Genomic DNA, 13,058 nt, shown 5'->3' with positions numbered 1-13,058 from the left:
TATAAATCCCCTGCAAGCAATTTCATTTCACACCTTGGGTAGGCAGGCAAACTAGTTTAACTTTGAACAAAGAAAAAATTATATTGAAACAGACAGATTACATGAAAAGAAAAAAGATAGACAAATAAATAAATAAAGAAAAGTCTAGGAGGATGTCACGGCAACAAAGGATCTAGAAGTTAATCACCCGAAATAAAATGAAAAAGGAGATACTGTATCTATCATGTGTCCGATTCTAAGGAGGAAAAAACTCCCAAAAAGGCGTGTATATAAAATAAAAGAAAAGAAAAGACAAGAAAGAAGAAGTGAAGAATTAAGAAGCTAAGTAAGGTTGCGTGTGTATGAACCTAGTGCCTAATGCCTATAATATTATAATAATGAATAGTAATAGACATAAACAAGGGAGAAGGGTTGGTCAACAATAATCGCCAAGTTAGAGCACCTAATTGCCTGCTTTATGTCACTATCTGAGGGAAGAAAGCAGCAACCCCTCCAACCCCTGTTCCTACTGGAGATGGAGACGGAGCTCACTGCAAATTAAGAAGAAGAAGTAGCTGGGAAGAAACGCCCTCCCTCACCCTGACCCATCATCAGGGCCCCACCTTCTCCACTAACATTCGGAGGAGCTCTCTCTCCAACTTGGCTGCTCATGATGCTGTTATTACCACCATACATATGCATGTACTGCTGCTGCTGCAAGCTGGAGGCAGAAGGGGCTAACATGAGCCCATTTGGGTTCACATGAACCGACCGGGGCCCAAACGCCAAACCCATGTTCGGGAAACCCGATGCCGTTGACGGAGTTGCCGGAAAAGGTGCGCCCGTGAACTGTTGCACCATGGCCCGGAAGTTGGTGGTGTCTGTGTTGAGCAAGGTGGTGGGGGTTCGCCTGGAAGCCCGGGAGCGTCGGCGGATGGGCTTGGACACTCGGGCCTCCGGGTTAACCCCAAGTTGGGGGGAGGTGGTTGCGACGGCTGTTGCGTCGGAAACAGAAGATGGAAGGAGAGAATTATTCGGTGGCGGTGGGATGTTTTGTTGGTGGTAGAATTGGAGCCACTCACTGGCGTCGCTCATGGTCATGGAATGGAAGCTATGCGACTTGGTCCCTTTGCTCACTTTTGTTCGAATGGAAAATGTGAATCTCTCAGTGGATTATTTATGGTGCCTTCAACTTTCAACTTTCTTCCTTCTTCAACCAAATGCATCACAAGCAACATCCTAGCCCTTCATCTCCACACCCACGTGCCCATGGCCCACACACCAACAAATAATATCAATTAGTAATTCATTTTCACAACTATTCCAAAAACATGTATTATTAACTTTAACAAATTCAAAATGCTTTCTTTTATTTTTGTTTTTAGTGGACTAATCAAAGTTACTTATTTCCCCAACATTTCTATTTATGAATACTTCCTCCCTTCCCTATGAGGCGCATCACTTTTAAATTGCAGCATTAACCTGAGAACGAAAAGTTTGTTAAGATAAGTCAGAGAATATATGCTAAAAATGATTAGATGAGAAACTACTTTAAAAAAATTAGAAAATACAAATGTTGTTTTCATATTATGTTGGGTTTAATTTTAATGGAAAAAATTTATACTCTCATCTAATTTTATTTATGAATTTAGATAATTTTTTTAAGTTGTGTTTTTTTAAAAATTAGTTATTTTTGTTAGTACGATAATATATAATTAATTATTTATGTAAAACTCTTTCATATTAATAGTGTATGAAAATTAATTCATAGTTAATATTAGTAATTAGGTGGATTTAAAAAGTGAGCTGATTGGAGATTTATTTTATGGATATTGGAGTAAAGATCATCGAATAACATATTAATAGAAAATTTTGGCGCAGGCCAAATTTTATATTATACATTTATAATTGATGAGTAATTATTGATGTATTTTATATTATGATGACAAAAAACACAACTGTGTAATTTTATAGATTGAAAAGGTAGGTTACTAGGAGCAACAGATTAATTCTAATATATTTACTATCATAAAGAGCGTTATTAGGATATATTCTAACATAGTCACTGTTATATGAGGATTCTAGATTATAATAGAAAAGCAAGAGCACGTAGAAATATTGAGATTTTCTTCCATTATTGTTCTTCTTCTTCTTCCAAGAATGCATGTATTATAGATATGTGGGGAATTGGGGATGCATGCGTCATTTGTGTGTTACTGATTTCTCAATTCTCATGCCATGGGAATGGTTCCATCGCGGAAGCAGCACCATATATACAAACCGAAAATTTGTAAGCCCATCGGTATATCGATATTTTAAATATTTTTAATTGTTAATTTTAATTATAAAAAATATATATAATATATATAATTAAAATTAAAATTAATAATTGAAAATGACTGAAATAGCCATATAGCAATATCAATATATGTAAAAGCCTTTCTACACGAACAAATATATCATGAGTCGTGATAGCGTCATGCTCATTGCTCGAGAATCTTAATGGGCCATGTCATCCTTAGCCTGCGACTTAGACTCTTCAATTCAACCATTGCCATAATTAATTCCGTTTGAGTTCCATTCCGAATCAACTTCTACACAAGAAACTCCCAAGTATCTTCCCATAGACTGTATTGTAGACTATAGTGTAGTTTCAACAAAATTTTGTATTTGTTTACATGATCATTCGAAATTAACTATGGTAGATAATATTTTTAACTTTTTATGAATCTCATACTAGCACTTTTATTTTGTAAAATTACATGTTTCTGTTTTATTTTTGTTAAAATTCAATTTTAATCCACACGATGCCATAATTTGGTAGTGGTCAATTTTATAAAAACAAACTTTTAGCTTACTATTGTCAACTAATATTTTAACTATGGAGGATTCAACGGGTAAAATGCAGTAGATCAACTCAACTAAATAACATTTGTGCAGGTTTATTTGTTTTAAAAAACACACAAATAGATCTTCAAAGCATGTCTAGAAACTATTATTCAAAATTCATTGAAAGAAAATTATAATAATCCGTAAATTAATAGAGATGACCACACTCATTAATTTATTCTTTTAATTATTTATTAACATATGTGATAATATAATAATAATAATAATAATAATAATAATAATAATTATGAATATAAAATTAGTCAAAATAATAACTATTTTTTCGTAAAAGTTGTACACTGAATTTTCCAATTGTTTTTTACAGAAAATTATAAATACTACGTAAAAAACTAAAAAGTAATTTTTAAGTTATGTTTGGAAACAAAACTGAAGGAAAAAAAAAGGAAGACTGCAGAGGCAGCGCATGGGGTGCGTAAAGTGAAGAAGAAGCAAAGAAAGAAATGTGGAGAGAGCTGGGAGAAGTGGAAGGATCATATTCATAAAGCTCGTAAGTCGCAAGTTGAAGTTGGCGGGTAATAATCATCGCATCTGAATTTCAAATAAAATGCTCTTTAGAATTGAACTCAGCTCATCTCTAATTTCCAGAAACCCCCCTCCCCGTCCCCTTGGTAGTTGTTGCAATCATCACCCCCCTCCTTTCTTTTTATTTTAATAATGACAATGATTAATAATATTAATTATTAAATAGTAATGTTATATATCGGTGGGCGAGCATCGGCAATGGCATGTATCTGGTAGCAGTTTTTGTTTTTGGGGCAAACCTAAAAGCTGATTTGCTTCCTTCTCTGATTATTATTTGATGGAAAACAGAGTTACAGGTTTGCAGCCTGAGCTTCAAACTGCTGCTGCTGATTCCTTCTCAGATCATCCTCCTCATCGCCTCCAGGTAATAACACATACAGATCATATGCCTTCCATTTCGATCTGCCATTTCTCTGTTTCCTGATTGCTAGCTGCTGCTACCATAATATGAATGTAACTTCGCTAAAACTGTAATCACTCAATACTCAAAACTATAAGCTGCCGCTGCTTTTGTCAGTTTGCAATTGTTTGATGTAGCATTGCATTGTGTTACTTACTGTAGACATGTGCTGCAAATGCAAATGAAAAAGGTGACAAGGCTTCCTTGATTCCTCACTCCAGACGGCCTGCACTCCCCTCTCTGCAAATACCCCCATGGTCATTAGATGCCGCATTATCTTCTTTCGCAAAGACGGATGGTCCTTCCCTCTCCAGTCCCATTTCTGCTTCCACATCCACCTCTTCTAGAGGACTTCCGCCAAGGCCGAATTCGGCCAGAGTCAGGCCTTCCATGAGAAGTATAATTCCTCAAGGGAACTTCAGGGCCAGAACTAGTCCCCGCGATGCTGAAAGGACGGTTCTCATTGTTCCTGATACTACCCTGTCAAATGCACTTTTGGATAAGCCTTCTACTTCAAGGACTCTCTCTCTTAGTGGTAAAGGTTCATTCTCTCCATTGTCAAAGGTTGCCCACTCATTACCGGTTACTCCAATTGCATCTTTGGGTCAAGAAAGTGCACACGGCAGACATCTGGGATGTGCTTCTGATTTAAATGTATGTCTCTTTTCTTCAATCAAGGCAACTGTTTTCATACAATGCTTGCTAAAATTTTTTACATTTTGTATGTTAAACTGGTATATGATTTTAAACTATGCTGCATTGATGAATATTTCCATTCTTGTATAGACAATGGTTGTCAAGCAGCATATAACTCGATCACTTTCGGTTCCAGTTGATGCCAAAGCCACCAAATTGAGGTGCACTCAGTCTAAGGTCTTGATTCGTATCATTTCAGCCAGGCGGCATCTTGCAACTGTTGATGGAACTTCAACTGGTGATGCTTCAGTCATGGAGATTGGTAATTCCTTGAAATATACGTAGAGCACATAATTTCTTGTAGGTTCCCATTTTACATTTCTTGATCAAGAATCACAATCTGAAATATTCAGTTATGAGTTCTGACTTTCAAGAACTATTGAATATTTGGCACTTAACCATATATAACATGAGATTGGTAACGCTTTGCATCGTTTAGTAGACATTATAGATGAAAGAAATTTGGTGGCTTCTAGGTGATATAATCTTTAGTGCGTCTCTCATAGACAATCTTAGAGACTATAGCCTGTTATAGCCCTTCCATGCCAATTGCTGACTAACTCTCGAAATTAAAGGATAGCAAATTAAATAAACTTTACATTGAAGTTAACTTATTCATTTCTATTTTCAATCATCAAGTTTGTCAATTTCAGATTGTCAAGTTAGGATTCCTAGGTATTTAACAGAACCAGTTTTTTTAGGAGTAGAGTTTCTCATCTGTGCTCATAACGTTTTTAATTCAATATTTTATTCTGGCTGTACTTGATTAATTGGTCAACTATATTCTTATATTCCTCCTTCTCCTCTTTTATCTGAGACTTTTTAATTTTGTTCTCCCCTTTCTAGCTATTGAGGATGCTACAGCAGATATTCCAGAGGAAGAAGCAGTTTGTAGGATTTGTTTGGCAGAGCTCGGGGAAGGAGAAAATACGCTTAAGATGGAATGCAGTTGTAAAGGTGATCTTGCGCTTGCTCATCAAGACTGTGCAGTAAAGTGGTTTAGTATTAAGGGCAACAGGACCTGTGATGTCTGCAAGCAGGATGTTCAAAACCTCCCGGTAACACTATTGAAAATTTATGATCGTCAACCCCCTGCCAGACAGCCATCAAATGTGCCACAACCAAGGGAAATAGCTTATTACAGGCAAGTTTCCATGTATTGACGTGCTAGTCAATTTTGTGTTCAATTCCCTCACCGAAAACCCTACTACATATTTTATTGGTTGCTGGTCTGTGTAAGAATAAGAATGCATTTAATCCTGAATTTGAATAACGTTTACATAATTACTTGTGTCTGGTATGACAAATGTTGGAGTCACTAGTTTCCTAAGGGTAATGTATTCAACTTATTTCGTCCATGGCAGGATCTGGAATGATATACCTGTACTTGTCTTGGTTAGCATGCTTGCTTACTTCTGCTTTTTGGAGCAACTACTGGTATGCCTTTCTTTATGCATATGGTGAACTTTATGGTAACTTGCTACCTGTTTCCTGCTTCAAATTATGGATGTGGGGCCTATTGCATCCGATGGTCACAGTACTGCATGAGAAACTTGTGAAAGAACATTTGACCAAATTATATTTTTGATTACTTAATTCAGAAAATGTAACTTTATCTGATGGGAGAATTTCAATTTTCAGTCAACAGATGCTGGAATGTTTTCCTTGACAAAATTTAAGATAAGTGACTTGAGTGTTTGCTGTGAAGAAAAGAGGGAAAAAAGAGCTATCCTTTTTTTATTATTCATAATTCTTTATACAAAGGCTGAAGAGTGCTTGGATAATGCTGCATATGCGTAGGGAATAAATTATTTTTTTGGTTAATAATTATATCAGCCTTTGTCTTCTTCCTAACACTGATTTCTTGTTTACCAGGTTTCAGATTTGGGTCCTCGAGCTCTCGCAATTGCGTTACCTTTCTCCTGTGTTTTGGGTCTCCTAACATCTATGATTGCGTCAACCATGGGTAAAATTTGTTTCCTTCTGTCTGCTAAAGCACAATAAAGTCATTTTGCACCTGTCATAGTTCCCTTAGGCTCTGTTTGGTAGTTTCAGTAGGACAAAAATACAGAGATACTGGCAAAATGTCTCTTGTAACAAAATTTGCCTAGTTTTCTAGTGATCTACAAACTAGGGACAGTGGAAACAGGAACAGGGACTTAACAATAAAAACCAATCATAAAAAATCAAATAGTGAAGAAAAGCATGTGCGATTTGAATTGACAATAAGTGGACTCATCATGTGTTATAATTGGTGAATCACTAGAACATATGATTATTTCTGTAGTTCCATAATCCAGATCATAACTTTGTTTCCATCATCGGCTTAAAATTTTGCTTGTATGTTCTTCCTCCACAGACCTGTTAAGATCATACATCACGTGAGTTCTTTGCAACTCAAGAGGTCTGAAACAAGAGAATTGAACTATGCGGCTGCGCCCCTCATTTCTCTTCTCAGAATTGTCCTCATTATGCTCGATTGTTGAAGAGCAATAGAGTACTCTATCAAACTTTTGTTTATCAAAAATGGATAAGCATTTTACAGTTTCTCATATCATGCGATGACTCGGAAGCCTTATGAACATCCTATACTTGGTTCTCACTGCTTTTATAAGGAGCTTCGCAAGCATAGAGACGAAAGTAGATACATTTAAGAAGCAGCCAACATTAATATTATTAAATATCACTAGATTCTCGCGTGAGTAGGCTATCGAATGGAAGATAGTGAAATCAAAAAGGGGTCAGGAGTAGAGGCAGAGCTAAAGAAACTTTAGGAGAAACTATTTAAAAAATTATTGCTCTAAACAGAAACTTGGTTTTAGATGGAGTTCAATGGCCTTAATTTTGTTATCAGATTGATTTTGTTGACATTCGAATGATATAGGAAGCAACGAAGCCAACCCTGGAAACCCGCTGCATGCACGTTACATGGACGTCAGTATGCAAATCGGACAGTCCACCGTCCGATTTGCTTCATCACACTAAGTTATCTATTTCCTTCCACTGTTGTCTGAGTTGTCTAAGCATGAGTCCAAGTCATTTGGAGCAGATATCTTCTTTAGCTCATGTGCAAGTGCAACTGCTCTAATCTAATGCTGCGATACTCTACATATAGATGCAGTTATTAGTTTGTCCTCAACATATTAATTATTAGCTGCTGACTATTCAAAAAAAAAAAAAAAAAGCTAAGGTGATTTATTTTGGTGGCAGTGAGCAGGAGTTACGTATGGGCTTATGCTTGCTTCCAGTTCGCAATTCTCATCTTGTTTGCTCACGTATTTTTTAATATGGTAAGATGATATAGCTCCTACTCTATTAATTTTATATGCTTATCGTGTTACCTGACTTGCCTCACACCTAAATTACATAGCTTAGCACACCTCGTTTTTTATCTCTGAAGCTTAATGTCAATCCAATTCTGTCGATCCTCCTTTCCTCATTCATTGGATTCGGGATGACAATAAGCATGAATTGTCTCCTTTCGGAATATGTTAGATGGAGAGCAAATAGGCAGAATCAAACACCCAATGAGAATGATAACAGTCTAGAGCAGCAGCATCAAGAACAAATAGAGCAACAAGAGCAACATCGATGACATTAGCTTTTAGTTAGTCCAACTCGATATAATTGTCTCAAATTAGTTTTATCGATTCAGATTGTTGTTCTTATTTTCTTTAATCATCCGCAATACTAAGACATTTGCTCTATATGTGATCCAAAATATTTGCATGCAATACTAATCATACTTTCTTCTCTTTCCTTTCACTGAAAAATACGTTCATTCGACCTAATTTGTCGGGAATTTCTGATTAAATTGACAAAATTTGAGGATTTAAGATGTGGCATAGCTATGAAAATACTCTGCAGTCTGTTGCGTAATGTCAAGCGGACAAGCAAAAAGCCATTCCGAATGGTAGAAGATAATATGAACTGCTTAACGTCAACGGCACAAACAATTCTATGAAGAGACATTTGTCAAAAAGTTGATTACAATTCTTAGTTTCAACCATGCCACCATCTGCCATATCGCATAAATCCAAGGATGTTGCTGGAAAGTGGGAATGATGAGCATCTATCTTATCGTGATACACTTGTTTTGGCCTTGGGCTTAGTTATAGTTTCCATAAGACGGTACATCCAGCGGTCCAGCATCCCTGTTAATATACGGAGAGTTTTAGATAGGAATGTGATTAGCATAAAGAATAATTAAAGTGCAGTAGGGATCAGTTTAACTCCATGGATTATGAAAAACAGCTTAAGCAATTTTATGTCTATAATAGCTTCAGTTCTTGCTGAAAATGCCGAACACTTAAATTATCTACATTATCTGTCCATGAGTTCCACCCAATAATCTCATTGAGAAGCAAACAGCCATATATCAACCTGGCTAAATGTGCATAGTAAGTAGTACGGAAAAAAAACCTGTTACAGCAAAGGTTCCACCCAACACTGCACAAAGCCGAGTAATGAAATGAAGAAAACTGCGTCGCTCTTCTTTGATTGTCACAGTAATGGGTGATAGATCATACAGAAAGTAGACAGCTGCAGACAACAAGACAAACAGGAAATCAAATCACAACCTACCATAGAAATATGCCAACTTCAAACACAAACGAATAAAAGCAACCTGGCCAGGTCCTATCGTGGTCTTTCATGGGTGAAAAATATTCTGTAACTGAGAACTGATTAGTTGGTACAACCTCTTTTGAGATGTATCTATATTCTGTAGGAACAACCTGCATCGCAAAATAGAGGCTCTTGGAGGTTTACCACAGAAAATACACTAAAACAACAACGATAATCACAATATTCAAACCTTAATATAATATTTAAATGTTCCACTTGTGTCATGCAAAATCCTCGTTGTATCATCAAGTGGGTTGTGAATTCCAGGATATTCAGGGCCAAATGACAAGTCATGAATAATATGACTGACATTCACATTCTTTGCTCCTCCAAAAATCTGCAGAAAACCATCGAAGACTGTTTTAGGCATTTTCAATGGAAATCTCCTATAGAAGCCTCTCAATTGAGGTAATCCTTTCAATGGAGACAGATCTAAGCTCTTAATAAAATGTTCAATTATAGGCAACTTCGTCCTTGAGAGAAAATTATAAAATAAGTAGACTCCGTAGTTATGGTGTTGGCTTCTTGAACAACTCTCAATTATCCACCACTAATTCCATCACGAAACTTTTAAATCTCAAGCATTTTATTTTTGCACCTTGATACCTTTCTGCCTTTTCTTTCTTTTTAAGTATCTAGATAGGCTATAAAGTAAAACAGCATAGAGACTATTATCAACTCCTTCAATAAACACTTTTTTCCCCTGTTGACAGGATACTAACAATTATGATATAAGTTTTGGGCTTGGAAAATTCACATTTTCATTTACTCATCTACCAAAATTATGGACAAAATACAAAAGCTATTAAAAGGAACTTGAAGAATTGTGTGTTTTCATGGAAATAAGAACACCTTTAATTCTATTATGGTCTAAAGATCCTTGCACCAGTATATTTATTTTTTAAAAAAAATAAAAACCCTGATATTTTAATTACAAATTTACATATACATTTTTTAACTGAAATATTATTGAGGGAGGACAAAAGTATTACCATTTGAGCAACATATATATTTAGCCCATGAACTGAAATATGGAAATTTCCTGCAACTCTTTGAACATCTAAAGTGCCATAAACCTACAAGAGAATGAATCCAAAAGTTTAAGAGTCTTCTGGGTTTGACAAATAGAACACCAAAAGTACTTTATATTATGAAAAGATTAGAATTTATACCCTACATCCTTCTCCATCTGTTAATGCTTGCTTCACCTTCTTGATCGTATTTTCCGTAGATTCATCTAACGTTTGTAAATGAATCTTTTGCTCTGAATCTTCATGATGATCTTTATCATGATCTGCTCACAGTTGTTAGAAGACTGTAAGTGGCAAGAAAATAAATGAAAGAATAAAAATGTAAGACGAAAAGGGAACTGTGAAGTTCGGATTGTGCTATCGCAATGTTTAACACTACCTAGTTAATATGCGAAAAGAGATTTAGAAAACAATTCTTTTATTTGGGTTACTGATTTGTTCAGTCAAAACTTCATGTAAGTTCAACATTATCAAAATCCTAATTAGCCCTCCATTTAAGCCCAAATGAATAAATTGAGTTTAACCCAATGAGATACAATTCATACAATTTTTTTGAGTTCTGGAAGTGTGGGCATAATGAAACTAAGATATTACCGTGCTTATGATGAGTATGCTCCTTTTCAACAAGATCCGATATATATTCAGTGCCAATTATATGGCCATAACTGTTCAGGCGAAGCTACAGCAGTTACAAACTTATTAGCGTAACAACTAAATAACAGATAGAAGTTAGAAAAATAAAGAAACCTCAAGAAGGCTAAATAGATTTACTCAAAACAAAATTTCATGGGTAGCAAACAATGCTCATTATGCATATTCAACACATGCATCTACTATAATAAACAAGAAAAAGAGAAATTATTTAGAGTGACAAATTTATAAAAGGTTCTGAGCGCGCACAGGTGGGGGTGTTCAAACTTCAAAACAACCATAAAACGAAAAAGAAAGAGCATAACAAACAAATTAGCTTGACATTGCTATCTTATCCCTCTTTAAGTTATTCAAGAAATAATGGACTGAAACCCTGTTCAAAACTGTTTGGTCGGTAACCCAGAATGATGATTCAATTATTGTCCCCTTTGGTACCAAAACAAGAAACGGAAGAGACTCCACAAATACTTAACTCAGCATTCCCTTTATACAGGGGTTGTGATGATGATCTCTAGAAATAGTAGATAGGTGAAACTTTGGTTTGTTTCTTTGTTTATAAATGTGTATTTATAGCAACGAAAATTTATGATTGCATCCCAAGTTTTTGATGCACTACAAAAATCAACAATAAGAAAAATGTATAGTTGTAGAAATTCTAAATACCAAAAGATACTACCGTATGTGTGACAAACACTTACTTTCCATATGTTGGTATCAAGATCAACCTCATGCTTGCCTGACATATCAATGGCATCTACACTCAAAACTGCCCACAGAAACAAGATGAACGTTTAAAAACCTCAAATGTTAAAACAAATTAGAGATTCAAAACAAAGATAGAAAGTAGAGATAAAGTTGTAGTATTATTGTTGAAGCAGATGAAAGGACAGTGCTAACCATCACAAGGTAAAGAAGGAAAAGTCATATTTATGTGAATGGGAAGATTTTCTCCACGTTTCAAGTCGACTGACATCTGAAAAGGGAGAGTATAAGTGAAATTTTTTTGCATATCCTATGTGAATCTGCATAGTATAGAATACTCATTGAGAACCCAAAAGGTTGGATAACAGATCCCCTTTGTTTATTTCACAATATCAATGGTAGAAAAAGAAAGAAAGGAAATGTAGCAAAGTGTCCTAAAACAAGGGAAGCCTGTTTCATTCTGCAGTTAATGCACCTTTGTGACTGTTTTTCATTCCTTTTCTATTCAGCTGAATTTATTCTCACAAAGTATATATCAAACACCAACCCAGCTAACGAGAACTAAGCAAGTATAGTTTAATAATTATAAATAAATTAAAAAAAGAAACTTGTGAAGCAATCATAATGATAAGAGAGAATTTGGATATGACGACATGTTTGAGAAAGAGAGCAAGGAAACCTGATGAACAGTGTAGGTTGAAAGATAATAACCGAGCTCATGCAGGAATAAGGTGGCCATTATAACTATACCAATCACGGAAACTGCAAGCAACAAAAAATTGAGCTGACAAGGGAAAAAATAATGAAAAAGGGTGAAATAAGTTGGAAGGGAATAGATATATACCGAGGGCCCCAGATTGAGTTTTATGCAACAGATGCTCTTCGGCGCGGGGGAAGGCGTCAAGGTTCTTAATCACTTGCTTCAAAGTGACACCCATATCTCTTTATTATTCTTATGCGATCGATATGAATAAGAATTTGATTATATATTTGTATTCAGTGATTTGGGACTTCCCTTCCCCTTCCCTATCCCCGCCGGTGGCCTGCAAATTAATGAATCATAAAAACGCCCAAACACAACGGAAACAACTCAATTCAAATCAATTCATGAATCAAACCTCTCTCTGTCTTTATCGCAACTCAGTACTCCACCACAATCTGCCCCCAGCAACCAACACAGGAATTTTGCTTTTTTTTTTTTTTTATTTACTCTTCCGTTTCTCCGTCAACGAGTTTCTCCTCCCGTCTCCCGATCTATTTTTTCTTTTTTATTTTCCAAGTCTTCGTTTTCTATTTCTCATTTACTTTTTTTTTCCCTGAGGAATCCTGGTCCTGCTAGTTGACTGGCCCAGGCCCAATAAATGACAATTCCTACAAAAAAAAAAGCATTTGTTTTGGTGACTGTATAAAAAAAAAAAGAGTATTTGAGATTATAATCCCTGCTCCTTCTCTATTAACTAAAAAAATTCAGGATTTAAGTAGAATGAAGTATTGCAAAATATTTAAGTTTTTCTTGTTTTAGATCTCATTCGTTTCTTTCA

General features: G+C 35.6%; 3 protein-coding genes across 3 annotated transcripts; 1 reads left to right on the top strand and 2 right to left on the bottom strand.

Annotated features, from left to right (window-relative positions):
* Nucleotides 1-55: 55 nt before the first annotated feature.
* On the bottom strand, nt 56-1,270 carry LOC130941046 (VQ motif-containing protein 22-like). The gene has a single exon (XM_057869408.1). The coding sequence runs from the start codon at nt 1,078-1,080 to the stop codon at nt 538-540; it is 543 nt and encodes a 180-aa protein (XP_057725391.1). The 5' UTR covers nt 1,081-1,270; the 3' UTR covers nt 56-537.
* A 906-nt stretch (nt 1,271-2,176) lies between these two features.
* Nucleotides 2,177-8,267, top strand: LOC130941105 (uncharacterized). The gene is made up of 11 exons (XM_057869496.1): nt 2,177-2,281; nt 3,238-3,401; nt 3,700-3,775; nt 3,974-4,465; nt 4,598-4,769; nt 5,354-5,651; nt 5,872-5,944; nt 6,149-6,187; nt 6,383-6,473; nt 7,718-7,797; nt 7,908-8,267. Exons 1-11 carry the CDS (start codon nt 2,177-2,179, stop codon nt 8,100-8,102), a joined length of 1,785 nt encoding a protein of 594 aa, XP_057725479.1. The 3' UTR covers nt 8,103-8,267.
* A 31-nt stretch (nt 8,268-8,298) lies between these two features.
* Nucleotides 8,299-12,787, bottom strand: LOC130940821 (uncharacterized). The gene is made up of 12 exons (XM_057869068.1): nt 12,636-12,787; nt 12,362-12,560; nt 12,197-12,279; nt 11,713-11,788; nt 11,514-11,581; nt 10,759-10,843; nt 10,306-10,427; nt 10,126-10,209; nt 9,324-9,470; nt 9,135-9,243; nt 8,930-9,049; nt 8,299-8,661 (listed from the first exon to the last, which is right to left on the bottom strand). Exons 2-12 carry the CDS (start codon nt 12,453-12,455, stop codon nt 8,585-8,587), a joined length of 1,065 nt encoding a protein of 354 aa, XP_057725051.1. The 5' UTR covers nt 12,456-12,560; nt 12,636-12,787; the 3' UTR covers nt 8,299-8,584.
* Between the last annotated feature and the right edge of the window lie 271 nt (nt 12,788-13,058).

Source organism: Arachis stenosperma, chromosome 7, assembly GCF_014773155.1.
Source record: "Arachis stenosperma cultivar V10309 chromosome 7, arast.V10309.gnm1.PFL2, whole genome shotgun sequence".
NCBI lineage: Eukaryota > Viridiplantae > Streptophyta > Magnoliopsida > Fabales > Fabaceae > Arachis > Arachis stenosperma.
Note: the sequence above shows the minus strand (reverse complement) of the source record. Positions and strands in the feature narration are given on the sequence as shown.